The 17,231-nt window shown below is 42.3% G+C and overlaps 1 protein-coding gene across 4 annotated transcripts in view; it reads right to left on the bottom strand.

Moving 5' to 3' along the window:
• Nucleotides 1-214: 214 nt before the first annotated feature.
• The window catches only part of LOC133108474 (sialate O-acetylesterase-like), a 33,233-nt gene continuing 16,216 nt past the window's right edge, over nucleotides 215-17,231 (bottom strand). For 2 of the 4 annotated variants that reach the window (XM_061218024.1, XM_061218026.1), the window contains exons 2-10: nucleotides 12,798-12,959; nucleotides 12,328-12,482; nucleotides 11,849-11,987; nucleotides 11,444-11,621; nucleotides 10,549-10,667; nucleotides 7,902-8,035; nucleotides 7,438-7,586; nucleotides 1,472-1,658; nucleotides 215-1,102 (exon numbers count right to left, since the gene is read on the bottom strand). In XM_061218024.1, coding sequence (XP_061074008.1) covers nucleotides 869-1,102; nucleotides 1,472-1,658; nucleotides 7,438-7,586; nucleotides 7,902-8,035; nucleotides 10,549-10,667; nucleotides 11,444-11,621; nucleotides 11,849-11,987; nucleotides 12,328-12,482; nucleotides 12,798-12,959 — 1,457 coding nt within the window. In that variant the 3' untranslated portion in view covers nucleotides 215-868. Of the gene's footprint in view, nucleotides 1,103-1,471; nucleotides 1,659-7,437; nucleotides 7,587-7,901; nucleotides 8,036-10,548; nucleotides 10,668-11,443; nucleotides 11,622-11,848; nucleotides 11,988-12,327; nucleotides 12,483-12,797; nucleotides 12,960-15,044; nucleotides 15,175-15,710; nucleotides 15,841-17,231 lie in introns of those variants that run through there. The other 2 variants (XM_061218028.1, XM_061218027.1) reach the window with 2 other exon arrangements.

Raw genomic sequence — 17,231 nt, 5'->3', positions numbered from 1 at the left:
TAACTGATGAATAGCTTATCCTCAAATGGGTTTGCATGTATTGTTTTAAATTGACCTTGTTAAAATGTACTTTGCCATCCCTCATGTAAACTGAAAACTAGAAATATACATCGTCCCTACCACCCGTTCATTTTAAAGCAGTGACATTTCAAATTTGGGAATTAAAAAATCTTGTATACCATTTTTATTTATTTGAAAGTGCAAAGATCCAGGCTGAAAATACATCATTCCATTGTAATTGAGAAAATCTGCATGCATGATTTGTAGTACATATTCTTTTTTTGATAAATACAGTTTGACAGAATTATTGACAATTGACCCGTTGAGTGTTCATTCCCAGTGCAAATTTGCAAATTTGCAAATTGATAAAGTGCCAGAGTAAGAAGGTACATCACAGTATTGCTTTACTTTGGTATGGAAATATTGAAAAATCTCCATTGATCACCGAACTCCTGCACTGCAGTTACTGCCTCGTGTCCACCACACCAGCCACATCAGACCAGATAAAGTCGCTTGGGTAGCGTGAGTGGTGGAGGAGGCTTGGGGTCCCAGCCTACGCGCTCTCATTGGTGGGCTCTGACCCACAGGCCTCTGCAGCAGCAGGGCCGATCCGACTCGCCGGGCTGGGAGAGGATGGCTTCACCTCCGCCAGGGATCCTGTGATGACTGGGTCCTGACAGCCACGTGCCCCCACCCCCAGACAGCAGCTGTCCTCAGTGAGAGTGCTAACTAACTGATACTATCTATTATACTTTACTGATACTATACTATTAAGGTAAAACTTGGACCCCCCCACCATAGAAGTACTTTAAAATGAAAGAATAAAGAAAAATAGGCTTCTTGTCGGCTCTTTTTCCTGCTGCTCCTGCTATGGCAAGGTGTTGAGGGTGAAGGGCGGGGCGGGAAGCCCTCGGTCGGCGCTGTAGACTGGGCAGGCTTTGAACTCACAGGGCCAGTCACTCCACGCGTAGCGCAGGCCCGACACCACACTCTCACACCTGGAAACAGACACCTGCACGTATCTCTCCCCCCACTGCATTGTGGGAGCTGGCAGCCATTTTGAACTGCCGTTGCAGGGCTTTTTTTCTTCGGTGCAGCAGATCTGGGTGGGAAATGGGAGACAGTGAGGACAAATGGGAACATCCAAACTTCTGTTAAATATATGTACTAAACACTACTAAGCACACCCTGGTGGGCTGCAGGACCAGCCTCATACAGCCCGATACACCTGGCGCTGGAGGCCTGCGAGGGCAAGAAGCTGAGGTCGCTGAAAAATGCTGTTATCTAGATGAACCGAGAGATGATCTTTGATGATGCTGAAAATACCTTTCATTGGCATATCATAGTAAAAGTAAAAGATAGCTAGCAAAAATAAAAATCAAGTGGTGCACAAAAAATAAGAAAAGTACCTCAAACACAGATTTGGTGGGGGTGACAGACTGGCTGAGTGTAGGTGATGTTGATGCTTTACCTCAAACACAGATTTGGTGGGGGTGACAGAGACTGGCTGATTGTAGGTGATGTTGATGCTGTCTCCAATCAGCTGGACTGAATCAGGAAATGGGCCCTGGAAGGACACGCCCTTTTCACCGTACGCCACGGCTCGTGCCCCCAGTGTCAGCCGATAGGCCACGTCCTGCTTGAACCGCGGGTGGATACTGCAACAGAGATGGTCCACTTACAGAATGCCCATAACTGCTCTCCAGGGAAGAACACCCAGACACAATGTTCTAAAGGGTTTCCACTGGTTGTACTTCCTGTACAGGGGCTCCTTGCTATTTATACCCTGGGCTCATTCCAATCCCTTCTTTTTCTTTCTCCTTTTCTTGCCAGCTCCACCCATCGGGAGAGACGAGGAAAAGATTGAAGAAAAAGACGGGGAAATCGAGAAAACGTGAATTCGGCAAATGGAATGTCCTTGCTCCTTCAAATTTCAGTTCGAAGCCAGTTACAGACGTGGCAGACACATGCCAGGTAGGATGAGGTGGAGTTCTTAACTTCTACTTCTGGCTCCTAGGATGAACATTTAACGGGTTGAAATGTCCTTGTTGCGGATGGCGGACCTCGATTTCCAGGTCAAACGAAAAAAGAAAGAAAAATACGTGATAGGAATGAGCCCCAGTATCCGTCGTTTTGTATTTACATTGTGAAGTTATTTCACGTCAAATCTCGTCAAACTATCTCCAAACCGCAACTGATGATATCCGCTGAAGGGGTTTTGCAGTGTGCAATTCCGCTGTAATTCTGTAACCTACCAGTGCAGATATCACTAAAACAACCAACACTGCCACTTTAAGAGATAACAGCGCCTCTGAACATAGCAATCTCTCCAATTTCAAAATGATTATTAAGGTATGAAAGTAATTATATAACGTTACCACAAAATGGCATAAAATCCTGCAATGCAAACTCTAGTTACATTCGGTCTTGTGGGAGAAAACTCCTCTCAGTAAGTTGTTATATACAACATCCCAGAAAATGTATGAAAATTTAACATTTAAATTTAGCTATAGCTAGCCTACAATACATATAATTTACAGATTTCCCGACTCTGTCACAGGCGTAGGAGCTTGCTTGCCAGCTAGAAAAGTAGCAAGTAGCCTATTGCAGCGATTGCAGCAGCCAAAAACTGAAGTGAAGTAGTTTGAAGTAGTAAAATGTTGTTTGAACTTCCATGGTTACTGAACTTTTTATTATTATTATTATTATTTTTTACTGAATACAGAACGACATTCATCAATCATTTTCTATTACACTGAATAGCAAATGCAAGAAAGGGGACCTGGGGGACAGAATATACACATTAAGCCAGAATATATCAATGATTCATACAAATACATCTAGCGGTAATACAGGTCCCAGTTCCGTTACAACTTTTAGTAGCGTTATGACCCCAGAAGGGATTGCATCCATGACGATTGCATATTCTTTTGGGGTTACAGGTGCCCCTCCCCTGTAGGGTTGGGGTATTCTCAGTCAGAACTTTAACCTTGCTCCTTAAAACCCTAAATCTAAGTCCCCCGACTTCAGACTCCTCTACTGACAAGCATGGCTGCTCATTCTCTGAACCACATATTTTTCTTCTTACGGGCGTTCTTACTACCACCTCGATGGCGTGTGCGAGGGGTTAACAATGCATTCCTTTCTAACCCATCCCCCGTCAATCTCTCATCAGGGGGGCCTAGGGCCGGGTCCTCGACACAGGTATACCAAATTTAGTGAGGAATTCTGAGTAGCTCAGCAAATGTCACGCACACACACACACACACACACACACACACACACACACACACACACACATTAACGGTTAGCTAATTAGATCATTATATAGCTCGAATGGGTTAGAATAGGGAGGATAACCGAAAGATTTATTTCCGGAAATCAACATGAATATTATAATTCAAATCTCAGTTTAAATCTCAGACAACAATCCTGCTTATGTGGAATTTTAATGTGATAAAATGACTGTTTTGTGGCTTTTAAGCGCACATTTTACCAGCATTCTATCAATGTTAAATGCTGGCACCGAAAAACGGGCAGATTTCACTGAATCATTGGTTTCATTTGTGGAGCTCGAAAATGGTGACGCTACAATAGCTTTTACTGGTTGACTTCACGCGCTCATACGTGGCAGTTGGTGGCAGTTCGAACTGTCAAAAGTGTGACTGTAGCCAGGTCAGTATTTTCGCTGGACACTCGGTATGTCCTTATAAGCCCAAAGTCCCTGGTTACTTTTGAATAGTTTCATTGGATTTTGACAATAGACAAGACATGTCAGACTCTCGAGCGTGCGCCTAAGTTTAGGTAGCAAATAACCGTGTTGTATCCTTCTAACGTAATTTACATAACTGAAATCTCAGATCACGAGGAATCACTGATAGCGGCCAAGATAGATTATTGAGGATTCAGAAAATGTATAACTTTTAAAGATTTAAATCGAGGTCCTTTGATTATTTTTACAGCGAAGAGTGCCTGACCCTCAAATGTAGCCTTCTATAACTAAACTTTACCTTGAAATATAATAATTACAATATTTCAAGAATGTTGTTTTATTGTGTGAGTCTATTTCATATATCATGCCTGAAACATATTTTCACTGGATTGCGTTGTGGGGACAATTGGGGAACCTAATACACTGACCCGTGTGTATGTAGCACCATTTAGTTCAGCACTCTGCCGCTAATAATGAGTTTGCTGAACTTGTCAGTCGCGTCTTCATTACAAATGAACGGTAATTTTCTTAAATCAATTAATCTACTCAGACCAGGCATCATAGCTAGCTATGCTGTTGTACGATCGTGACCACAAAGCGGACATATACAAATACATTGAAACATTCCGATCGTAAACCTAACGTTAAATGAGTCATCATCAAGAAATACACTGCACACAAAAAAAAGTAAGGGAATACTTAATCGTCACAGTGTAACACCAAGTCAGTTAAACTTCAATCTGTCCATTTAGGAAGCACAAGTGATTGTGAATCAAGTTCACCTGCTTTGGTGCAAATGAAAGGGACAACAGGTGCAATGGAGATACAAAAGCAAGACAACTTTTGTATGGTTTTGCATGTGGTGGCCACAGACAATTGCTCTCTTTCTCCTTCCGGGCTGATTCTTCTCTAGTTTTGCATTCTGCTAGTGTCCTTGTCACTTCTGGTAGTCCAGCTCCTCCTGGAAGGCACCTCCATACGTGCGGTCACAAGAAGGTTTGCTGTGTCTCCCAGCACAGTCTCAAGAGCATGGAGGAGATACCAGGAGACCGGCCGTTACACAAGGAGAGCTGGACAGGGGCGTAGAAGGGCATCAACCCAGCAGCAGGACCGGTATCTGTTCCTTTGTTTCTGACCAAACTGTAAGTCTGCCATCGGTGCCCTGTTCTCTTCACAGATGAGTTGCCATGATAAAATTCACACAAGCTGGACCAGCCTGTGATTTAAATTTTTTATTTTTATTTTTGGTGGGATTTTGAATCCAGCCCTCAATGGGTTGATGATTTTGGTTTCCTTTGACTGCTGTTACGTCATTTTGTTCTCAACAAATTATACAATGTACATCAGTAAAGATTTTCAGCTTGAATAAATCGTTCATCAAGATCTGATGTGTCCCTTAAGTGTTCCCTTAATTTTTTTGAGCAGTGTACTAACATTAGACTATATCACAGACATCCCAAGTTGATAAAACTTATTTCAGGGAAATTCAGAGAGCGTTTCAGGGAGAGACGCATCATGGATGAAGGACACCAGCAGGGGACTGCTGCCGCAATCACTGTAATTTCAATTAAATAATAACAGCTCCAATATGCTAATCTAATTATTTCTAGTATAACCCTATTTACCACAGCTCTTGAATATGTGATAAAATACACAAATTCTTCATGTGGCAGCTGAATTTCTGCTCGACCCTTCCAATGACACTGGTAATTTCAGAATTTTGAGTAATAAATATGTTCATCCATTCATTCATTATCCTAACCTGCTTATCCTAAACAGGGTCGCAGGGGGGCTGGAGCCTATCCCAGCATACATTGGGCGAAAGGCAGGAATACACCCTGGACAGGTCGCCAGTCCATCACAGGGCACACACACCATTCACTCACACACTCATACCTACATACCTACGGGCAATTTAGACTCTCCAATCAGCCTAACCTGCATATCTTTGGACTGTGGGAGGAAACCGGAGTACCCGGAGGAAACCCATGCAAACACGGGGAGAACATGCAAACTCCACACAGAGAGGGATTCGAACCCAGGACCTCCTTGCTGTGAGGCGGCAGTGCTACCCACTGCACCATAATAAATATGTTGGGTAAGGAAATTATTTTGCCGCTTGTAATTATAAATCAAGCCAATGTTAGCTAGGTAGCAGAGGGAGTTGGATCAATTATGAGGTTTATAGCAGTTTTATTATGTTTGCTACCTTGTTCAAAACCCATAGACAAGTATAGGAAATCCACATTGTAAATTCTATTTCAAACAATACAATGCATCGAAATTGATATTCATAAGCTTTATTTTAGCAGGTTCACAAAATAGAAAGGATTATTAGATCTTCAGTCACAATCAAGGTTTTCACCAACTACTTTACGTAGTGTCGCAGTTACACTGAGTTCGACCCACAGAATCATTTCATGATCTTTGTCTTTGTAGGCCATTCATTAGCTACTCATCGTCACAATTAGAGTGTTGACTTATTTTATACTAACTCTAACAGCCAATCAAATTACATTATTCTAGATATCACTGGTCAACTGTTTACATTCCAATTTCGAACTCCATATGCAACACAGGTTCTCAGGTCTTAGCAAATAAACTCAAAATATTATGACTTCCATAGAAATGGCTTCAACAATTCTTATTCTTATATGTATTTTAGGTATAACTGGGTATAGAATGTGACTGTAGCCCCCTTAGTTTGGTAGACTGGACACCATATTGGTTTCTGCAAGCGGTGGCGTTGGTTCCACAGTTCAGCGGTTTGAACTGGCACTCCAGGATGGATGCGTGCTCGCTATGTGCACTCGGAGTACGGAAGTACACGGTCTGAGACACAGCTGCAGTATGTGTAGTAGGTTAAAGTGTGATTTTGGATGCAGCCACACTGACTGAGTCATGTGATACATTTCTAAATAAATACAAAAATTGTGTGATTGGATTGGAGTTTTTTTTTAGCTAGTCTATGTTGCTACCAATGGCAGGGAATAAGTGGATGATATACAGAAAAAATCTATAACAGAGCCAAAGGAAGAGACTTGATTAAAAAACTGCAGTACTTAGAGCAAGAAAGAATTCTAACAAATAAATTGCGTTTGAGGAGGATGCTATGGATTGGATAGCATATGTGTAACTGACCGAATTATCAACCAATGAAAACATGCTTTCGATGTATAACTGACCGAAATATCGACCAATGGAAACATGCATTTGACATGCCATTTTAATTATCGACCAATGGAAAAATGCTGTCGAAACGCCCCTTTTTCTGTTGTAACGCCCCTTGCTGTCGAAACAGCCTCTACTCCAGTCTGCAGAGACTGATACTTGGGAAAAGCACATCCTTTTACTCATTTTGAACAGCCAACAACCATGGGTCACACATAATTATCACCAGGTTAGTAGACCTGTACACCAGCTTGGTTGAATATCTCTGTGTATCCTGGAATTTACAGTCTCTAGAGTTTAGAGTCTAGAATGGTCCAAAAAAACCCCCCCAAAAAAACATTCAGTGAACAGTAGTACTGTGGCCAAAAATGGCTTGACTGGTCAAAGCTGACAGGAAGGTGACAGTAATGCAAACAACCACACATTACAATAGGCTACAGCGGCAGAAGACCAATAAGTCAGTGTATGAATATATGGTAATTACATGAGCCCAAATTCAGAACTTCAGATCTGTTTCCAATAGAAAGTGATATGAACTTCTCTGTACCCCTTACCTGCCCCAAGGTGACTTTTCATCAGGCAGGTCCAGGGCGACGGCCATGAAGGTGTTATTCATGCGCGGGTTTGGAGCAAAGCCGTAGTCCGCTGTCTGGTGCCAGCGTAGAACTGGGAAACCGTCTTCAGTCTTGTTGCGTGTGCACAGCTGGGGACGAACCAGAACTATCAGCACACCAGCAGCACCAGTTAAAAATAATTTAATCAGACATTCAGTCAGTCAGTCAGTCCATCAATCAATCAATCAACCAACCAAATTAAATGAAAAATGTTAATGTAAAGGATGCAGAGCTAATCCCTATCTAACTGTGAGAAATTACTTTACTGCCATTTCCACAGCTGAACTGAAAAACCTATAAGTGCTGTTGTTGTGGAAAGGAGGAGCCGGAACAAAAATGCTGGTCTTGCCTGTTTGGGGCCTGTTTGGGTCCTGCCCAGGCACAGAGGCAGAGGTGAGGTTTACCTGGACGAATCCAAAAGGGAAGTCTGGTGCGGTCTGTCCTCCTGAGCCCAGGTGGAACGCCGCTCTCCAGTCATCGATCATGGCGGGGAACGAGCAGGAGTACTTTTCCAGGTGGTACCATGTGTTTGACTCACCTGGGCCAGACAAAGCACCACCATTTATAATGACACTCATTCTTAAGATGAAAAAAGAAGAACCAAGGACATGAAAAGAAACCCCACTGATGTCAAGCAGTTGCATGTCTGTCCATAGACTTGGGCAATTAATTATGCACCAAGGAGAAATGAAAAAACAGTCACACCACAATTCACACCAAAATTAATTTTGATTTTAAGACTGGTCCTGGTTTGTTGTTTCATTTAATATATAATTTAACATACAAAATAAATGTCACAGACAAACAAAATCTTCATTCTATATATTCAACCCAAAAGTGAGAGAGAAGCTGAAAAAGACAGGAAATTCACAGAAGCAGAGAACACTATCTTGACCTATAAAAATATCACATCGCCTCGCCCCTCCTTCCCATTTTTATGCCATGAAAACACATGTACTATTTGAACACCAGCAACAGTCACAGGGAGTGTGCAAAATATTCTTAGTGCAATGCACACCTCTCCAAAAATGCTTTGCAATTGCATTTTGCATATTGCATTCATGAGCTCAAAAGGTTTACCTTATCACCTAGCAACTGCTGCACGGGCTGTCAGTCTGGCGCGTACATTCACTTTAACAACCCCACCGTAGGAAAGTTCAGCAAGCTGCTACCCGATAGGTAATCGCCTAATACTTCTGATTTATTTTTTATTTATTTTGTCGGTTTCATAAAATGGGGGGAGAGACGGACTAGGAGGATGAGAGAACAAAGTCAGACAAGCAACCAGCAGCAAAAATACCCCCCCCCCCAAAAAAAACAAAACAAAAAAAACAACAACCTGTTTTATACAACGTCGTATAAAACAGGACAAAAAAAGAGAGCACTTTTGAATGCATAATGGCACGTCAAATGTCCCGGTTTTTCACAAGTCAAATGTGGCAACCCTAGGTTAGATCAGTGGAATATTTCTGAATTAGTGACTGGCACACAGTATGGACTTTGTCCTCACTAATTTCCCCTAATTTTTAAATAGCTGCAAAATCTTCAACTATTTCTGCAGTGGTGCGGAAACGAGTGTTTAAGTCACCAATGATATTGTCCACGGCAGTGTAAAACACTGATGATATTGTCCACAGCAGTGTAAAACACTTTGTTGCAGAATGCAATGTCTGCACTCTCTTGAGCTGCCTCCTCTTCAGCAGTCTCAGGAGGGCGGTTTTCTTTTCCTTTCAGCTAGTGCTAGCTAATGTTAGCTCTGTGTTACTTAGCTAGTTAGCTAGCCACTGTGCAGGCAAGGCAAACCTTATCCACACGCACGCAGCATTATGTATCTTGCTAGCAACAAAATTGGACACAACTCACTTTTACTCGTGAAACATTGTGTTACTGTCTGCCCTTTTCTCCTTTTTCAGCTCTCTCCTGTTCTGCCTTTCGGCGGTGGAGGGATAATCAGTCCGGTTTGTTTACGTCAATGTTTACTAGCGTCACTGTGGGGGCTTAAACCATTTTGTACATGGGGAGGGGCAGAGGGAGGGAGGGCGGACGGACGGGGCTTGGGGGGGGGTGGGGTATTCTATTAATATGCTTTTATATTAAAGACCATTATTTATTCATGTTCAGGAGACATAACAAAAAGGTATAATAACCATGGCATTTTTTTTGGCCCCCCATCCAGCAGGGCCCTTAGAATCTTCCTAACTTTTCTCCCCTTTACAGCGCCCCTGCCCACAATGCATTAATACCTGCTATGGGTACTGTAACTATGGTGGTCTACTTCAAACAATATGTACCACTGGGCAGGCTGCTGAGGATTCAATCAAATATTCACTTTGAATCAACAAGCAAATTTTTTTCAGAGGAACGCATGACTTAAAGAGTTGATTAATTTCTAGAAATCAGTTAAGTATTTTGTTGCTATATTAAAATGTACCAATAATGTGTCTTGTTACTTTCTAGTACTTAATAGCAGGTATTAATGCATTGTGTGTTTGAAGCCTTGTCAGTGCATAGGTCAAGATAATGTTCTCGGTGCTTCTGTGAATTTCCTGTCTTTTTCGGCTTTTGCCAACCATTATGACATTATAGCTCACTTTAAACATAGTTTTGGGTTGAATTTCCAGACTTTTTACCAGATGTAATCATATCAATATGAACAGTGGTTGCCCAGACCGATGATTCCTTGTATTTTCAGACAATAAACCATTTCAAAATCTACATTTTACGATATTTTTTCTGCCTTTTCCAGAAGACATGTTCTAATTGGGTGAGAAACTGTACAATGCAGTAAAAGGTTTGTAGAAGAGTGCAAAAAAAATCGCTATAGCTAAAAATAGCTAAATTTCTCACTAATCTTTTTAATAAAAACTACCACTCAGATTTCTATGAGGTTTTCAGGATTCATTTGAAAAGCGTGTTTGCCTGACCAAAAGATTTTTCATGTATATTGGTCCCAGAACGGTGAAACAACAAGACTGGTGTGTTTTGAATGCAAGTGTGGTTCTGACATTATCTAAAAGAGTGTTAATAAAAGTACCGTCTCGGTATCCTAACCTTGATACCAAATGACTCCCTTTATTGTCATGTTGAGGAAAGGATGAATCATGGCATTCCAGAGCACTGAGTTATTTCTCTTTGCTGGTCCCACGTCATCTCGAGAGAAATTAGAGTCACTGCAAGACAGAAATGAGAAAGGCTTGAGCATGGCTGAGCCCAGTGCCATTGGAAACATGCAGATGGTGTTTAGGTTGTGTTGTGTTCACAGAATTTGCATGAGAGGATGACAACTTGATGAATGGCTGTCACATTAAATCACATCCACCTATAAAACAAAATCACGTTTTGTGGTTTTTGTGTACAGCCAAGTCACACAATACTATTTTAATGCATTATAGCTACAGCACAGTCCAAGGGTCAACAGAGACCCTTAACCCCTTCATACAAGCCCCCTAGTGACCATACCTTAACCACTACACGACAGGCCACCAGTATTTACATTGGTCATGTGCAATACAGGGTGGCCTGTAGCGTAGTGGTTAAGGTACATGACTGGGAGCCGCAACGTCGGTGGTTTGAATCCTGGTCTAGCCACAATAAAATGATCCGCACAGCCGTTGGGCCCTTGAGTAAGGCCCCTAACCTTATATTGCTCCCCGGGCGCCGCACTGTGGCTGCCCACTGCTCCTAATAACCAGGATGGGTCAAATGCAGAGGCCAAATGACTCCACTGCGGGTGCAGCATAAACAACTTGAATTCTTGCTTTATACAGCATACTGTAGCGCATGTAGCTGTGGCATGTTTATTTTCCAGTTCTGCTGTGTCCAAAACAGGAACCAGACCGAAACCAGACTGATTAGAATGACAAGTCAGTCAGTCAGTCAGTCAGTCAGTCAGTCAGTCAGTCAGTCAGTCAGTCAGTCAGTCAGCTGTTTGGTCCCATGACATCACCTGCTGTACACCTCTTCCTGCTTCTCCAGGCCACACTTGTGCAGGGCCTGGGGAGAGGACCACGCCTCCACAGGGGTCCCCCCATAGCTGGAATCCACCAGCCCCACTGGGTACCCCAGAACCTGGTACAGGTACCGCCCAAACAGCCAGCACACTGCCGAGAAGTGACCCACCCGTTCTGTACAAGCCAGATTAGAAACACATCCTGTCAAAGCACATCGCTGCCCATCTCTACCGGACAGGTTTGACACTTAATCTGCTTATGAATAACTAACAAATACAAAACTTTTGGAAACCAGTTTATCTTGCATTATCCAATTTGCATTACAATACATGGTGTGACTAACCCTGGTAAAATACTGGAAAAATAACAGAAAGGTAAAGAAAGCACTGAAACACCTTTACCTGCAGTGGGGACAGACCAGGGCATCCGCACCTTGGGTAGATCCATCAGCTCTTCTTTGCTCAAGTTTGAGGCGGCCATGAAGATTCGTACGTCGGGATATTGTGGTGCGAGGGCCATCTCAGCTGATCCGTTGAACTCCTGAAAGGTGGTCATAGCTGTTATAGGCGTATCTTAGTAATGCAGTTATCTGACAGCCACCTCTGTCCGTTTTAGTGCAGACTGTGGCCATGAGTCAAAGTTATTAGTCACAGCATCTCCCAGGAGGAGTTTGTTATTACTATTCTCTGCCACTCTGGTCAACTGTAGTCCTGAGATCAGCTTCCACCAGTCCTCCAGTAATGTACCCACAATGCTCCGCTTAGCACATACCTCCAAGTAACCAACCTTTCAGAGGATGAGCATGCTAGCATGCCGCCATCCTGAATTTACAGGAATAACAAAAAAATAATAATTGTGAAAAAGCATAAAATGTCACTACCTCAGAAACACTGAAGCGCATGTTGCTTTGCCCTCCACACATCCACACGTCCCCGAACATCAGGTCTGTCAAGGTGACCTGGGAACCTTGCTGGGAGACATTCACAGAATAGGGGCCACCGGCCTTCGTGGGTGGCAGAGTCACCCTCCATACCCCTGTAGACACAGACGACCCATCATGATCAGCACTGTGTGAGCCCGATCCCGGAAACCCACAACATTATTCATGAACTTGAATGTGGTATTTATTGGGAGCTGAAGAAATGGGCTGTACGCTAACCAGCAACCCCCGCCCATAACAATCTCTTATGGTCAAATTCCTTCCACAGAGGCTTGCAGATTTAGTCTTGCTTGTCTGGCAGGACATTCAGGTTTTTTTAAACCAAGGAGGCAAAGCCCAGTGTCATGTGATGAATGTCATCTTCCCCTTTCTTTCACACTAAAAGATAGAGGCACCCACAGGCTGCTCACCGTTTTGCACATACACATCTGCTGCGTGGTAGAGGTTTGTTCCTTGTAAAATGACAGAGACTTTGTACTGGTCTGACCCATATCCCCACAGCACTGCACGAGCCGGAGCCTGCTGCAGCACCATGTGATCGCCATAATAGGAGGCGAAGCGGACGTCCGCACCTGAAACAGTCAAACAGCATTTAAAAGCACTTCAAACAGACAAAAAACCAAACAGAGGCCGGTACAAAACCATCAAATTAGTTTTCTTTGTTATAAAGGACACACCCTGCCATCTTCATTTTACGTTAGGGACTTTTATAATGACGGTCCCCAAATGGGTACGCCCGAGCAACAGGGTGTGCTGGTCTGTGGGTCCACCTTCTAATCAGTCACCAGTTCAGAGCAGAGATTCAGGCTGCGTGAGAAGGCTGTAATCAGCTGCTCTATTTGGTTATATGAAGTGCTAACTGGAACTGAAACCAGACATCACTGCGATCCCTGCTGTACTGTACAACAATAGAAGCTTGTACAATTAGAAAATATTTTCAAAATAATGTGTTCAAAATCATGAGAAGGCAACGCTGCGAGAGGAACAGACGCTTCCACCCTGTACTCCGTCTCTTGCCTTCCAGCAAAACAGCATTTTCTCCAACATGCCTAGCCTATTCTTGTATTTACATGTAATTCTCTGTGATTCTGTGTTATTTTCTCATCCCCGTGCCGGCGTACAACAGTTTAACGGTTTACTACAGCTCTCTCTACCGTGCTGCAATAGTAAATATCACAGACAGTAAACTAACGTTATGCATTTAGCAAAATAGAAAATACTTACGAACAACATTCAAGGCAGAAATTACGCAGAACAGACCGAATACATTTAGCTCACGCATTGGGCCTCATTTATCAAACATGAGCCTAATTAAATGAAATCCATCGGAAATGAATTTGCACAAATAATGTGGGCTTTATCAAAGTTCTCGGATGTCAGTTTTTTCGTAGGAGTCGAAAGAACTTCACGAGTGCAGTGGAGCGTGCTGTGTGCTTATTATTACATTCATTTTTATTTTATTTTGTGTGGCAAAATGACTTTAATGAGCTAATTGAATATTAGAATTATTCATATAATCTAATTCAACAAGAAAATTGTGAATCCTGTAATCCTGTAATTTCGGTTATCCTGATTAATTAATTCTTCAGTGGGGTTTAATATAAATTCCATAAAACAATTAAAACGTTTGCTATAAATTGGGCGTAGCCTGCTTAGCGCATATTCAAATACACGAGCCCATTGGTAAGGCTCACAGAATAAACAACGAACAATAATGTTCACAGTCATATAATGATAAACAAAACAAAACAAAAAAATCATCTCTTGTGTAGGCTAAAAAGTCCTAATCTTTTCTCTGCCATGTCTTTAAATGGCCTGGAATTGATTCCAGTGGTCCTTATAAGGTATCTTATGGGCGTCAGTTTATTCTAAATATACACCTTCTGCGCGCGCTTTTTGTTTACGATTGATTGGAATTTATCAACATACACGTGGATACGAAAAAAAGCTGTCTTCTCCTGTTTCATAAATCTTTATAATCTGCTTAGTCTAATCAACTGTACATCGCTCTGGATTAGAGCGTCTGCCAAATTCCATTAATGTAATGCAATGTTTAGTTCGTTGCCGATCACATATACATTTGCACACGGATTTCCTAAAATATTGATAAATGAGGCCCATTGTCAACTCAAGCCTGTAGCCTAATTGTTTCAGATCAGGAACTAACTTCTGGTTTGAGCAGGAGATTACGTGGCTGTTCTGCTGTTGCTCGTCACCTGAAAACACGAGTCAATGATGTCTTATTTATTTTTATCTTAGTGTCATGCATTTTATTTTTTTATTCAGTGCCTGACCTGCAAATATAGACATATGATATATATGGCTATATATGGAATCCCACCGCAAGCCTAGAACTACGTTTTCCCTGTCCTTGCAGAGAGCCAGAAGGAGGTGTCATAAGCCTCAAACAAAGTGATCATGGTTCAAATCTTCTCAGAAAGCTGTAAATGTAATGTAAAGCCATAGCAACGAAGCCTATGTTGCGTCACGTCATATCAGAATGAACGAATTAGCGCCTTCCAACTGGGAAAAACAGTTCATTTCAACCGGAAATTAAACGCAAGGCAAAAACCAAAACTCGTAAACAAGCGCATAAGCCACATGTCATGCCACTTGTATAGCCTACCATGATGTTTGCAACTTCAACTTGAACTCACCGTCATAGTTCGTTGTTTCAGAGGCGTAGTAGGCTACGCCATGCCCCATACCTCTTTTATGGAATTTATATTCAACAATTAATCAGGATTACCGGAATGAAACATAACGCATTTTAATGTTGAATCCTGTTTTTATATTATATGAATAATTACATCCAATTAGCATATGAAAACAATTTTGCCACTCTAGATAAAATAATTATATATATTATATTAATAAAATATTAATTAATGGAATAATAGAATAACAGAAGACGCTTACAACCGTGCTCTTTTATTTCCGCGCACAACACAAACAGCTGAGACCACTCCTGAACTTAATTTGGCTCCTACGAAAAAACTGACATCCGAAAACTTTGATAAATCCCACATTATTTGTGGAAATCCATTTCCGATGGATTTACGGTGAATTTTGTTCGGCTCATGTTTGATAAATGAGGCCCAATGAGCCTTAAATAGAGTAGAGCCATAGACTAATTAGACTGCACCTGGACACCAATTAACCAAGGCAGCAGTCTGCACACCTGAGCCAAAAAAAAAAGGAACTGCCTAGAAAATGAGCTGAGAAACCCTGACATCAATAATTTAAAAGTATTCCTTAAATTCTGACAAACAACACAATTTATGAGATTGTTTCATGAATATGTGTGTAAAAGGAACTATTACCTGCTATTATTTGACTTCCCAAAGTTAAATCAAAGCTATCATTCTATTGTGAGAGCGGACGGAGGACCAGACGCAACCGAAAGGGGGATCTTAGAGATACCATCAGGACGTGATGATAACCACTAATATAATCTCGGGGTCTCCCTAATATAATCTAGGGCACAGGTGTCAAACTCCAGTCCTGGAGGGCCGTAGTGTCTGCTGGTTTCTGGGGTGTTCTGGGTTCATTCAACTCGTTGATTGGTTAAAGTATTCACACGCCTAATTGGCCTTTATTGGCAGCTGAAAGGAAATCACAAAAACCCGCAGATACTGCGGCCCCCTGGGAATTCAGTTTGACACCCCTGATCTGGGCGAACCACTAGAGGAGAAAGGGAAAGCGGAAAACAGGACAGAAATCACGTCATAAGGGTATCTTTAAGATTCCCTTTTCGGTCGCGTCTGGTCCTCCGTCCCCGCTCCCTTGCAATAAAATGATTTTACCAGATGAAGATTTTAAGGAAGGGGGAATACTTTAGGAAGTCATAATTCAAAGGGTGCATACACAGTTATGATGCGCGGATCGGCACTGACATCATCCGAATCCGCATGTACACAAATCATCCACAAATCATCGCCACCTACTTCAGCGAATTATTTTCTCCGATTTATAGACCCGCACCCGATCACATATTACCATTGTTTCTCGGTGGAATATATGTGAGCGTGATGATATGGTAACATATTAGAAGGCAGGTTTAAAAAAACAAAACATTTATAGAAAGTAAAAGTCCATGTTTTTTTGTCAAATGAAAACAGCAACACGTATTTCTACAATAGCCTGAACACAGGCCGGCGTCTTTCTAAATAAAGCACATCGCCACTCGAATCTACCAGGGGTGCGTTTCCCGAAGCCTTCTTAACGCTACGTCGTTCGTAAGTTGTACCTTGAGCTCTACCTTAACGTTTCAGCGTGTTTCTCGAAACGTTCTTAGCCAAGTATATCTTCTGTACGTCGTACTTTCGTAAGGTTGTTCTGGACCACTCTTAGCTATACCTTGGCGATGTTGTCAGCTCACTCAGCTAGTGGCCACCACTGTCCAGGACCCTGCCCTAGGCCCCCCTGATGAGAGATTGACAGGGATGGGTTAGGCAGGAATGCATTGTTAACCCCTCGCACACGCCATTGAGGTGGTAGCAAGAACGCCCGTAAGAGGAAAAATATGCGGTTCACAGCTAATGAGCAGTCCTAATTGTCAGCAGAGGAGTCTGAAGTCGGGGGACTTAGATTTAGAGTACTAAGGAGCAAGGTTAAAGTTCTGACTGAGGCCATGCATAGAATGAGTTCCAGCATGACCTTGGAGGAGATTCAACATGCTAAGCGAGCAGTCGGGGAATACCCCAACCCTACAGGGGAGGAGCATAATGCCTGGCTCAAGCAAAAAGATGAGGAAAACAATATAGATGATGGGGAAATGATAATTTGATAATTTATCGGATAGATTCAAAGGACTAACAGTAGAGGAGTTAAGTGCTGAATTA

This window comes from Conger conger, chromosome 13 (genome assembly GCF_963514075.1).
Source record: "Conger conger chromosome 13, fConCon1.1, whole genome shotgun sequence".
Taxonomy (NCBI): Eukaryota; Metazoa; Chordata; class Actinopteri; order Anguilliformes; family Congridae; genus Conger; species Conger conger.
This window is presented reverse-complemented; position numbering and strand designations above follow the sequence as displayed.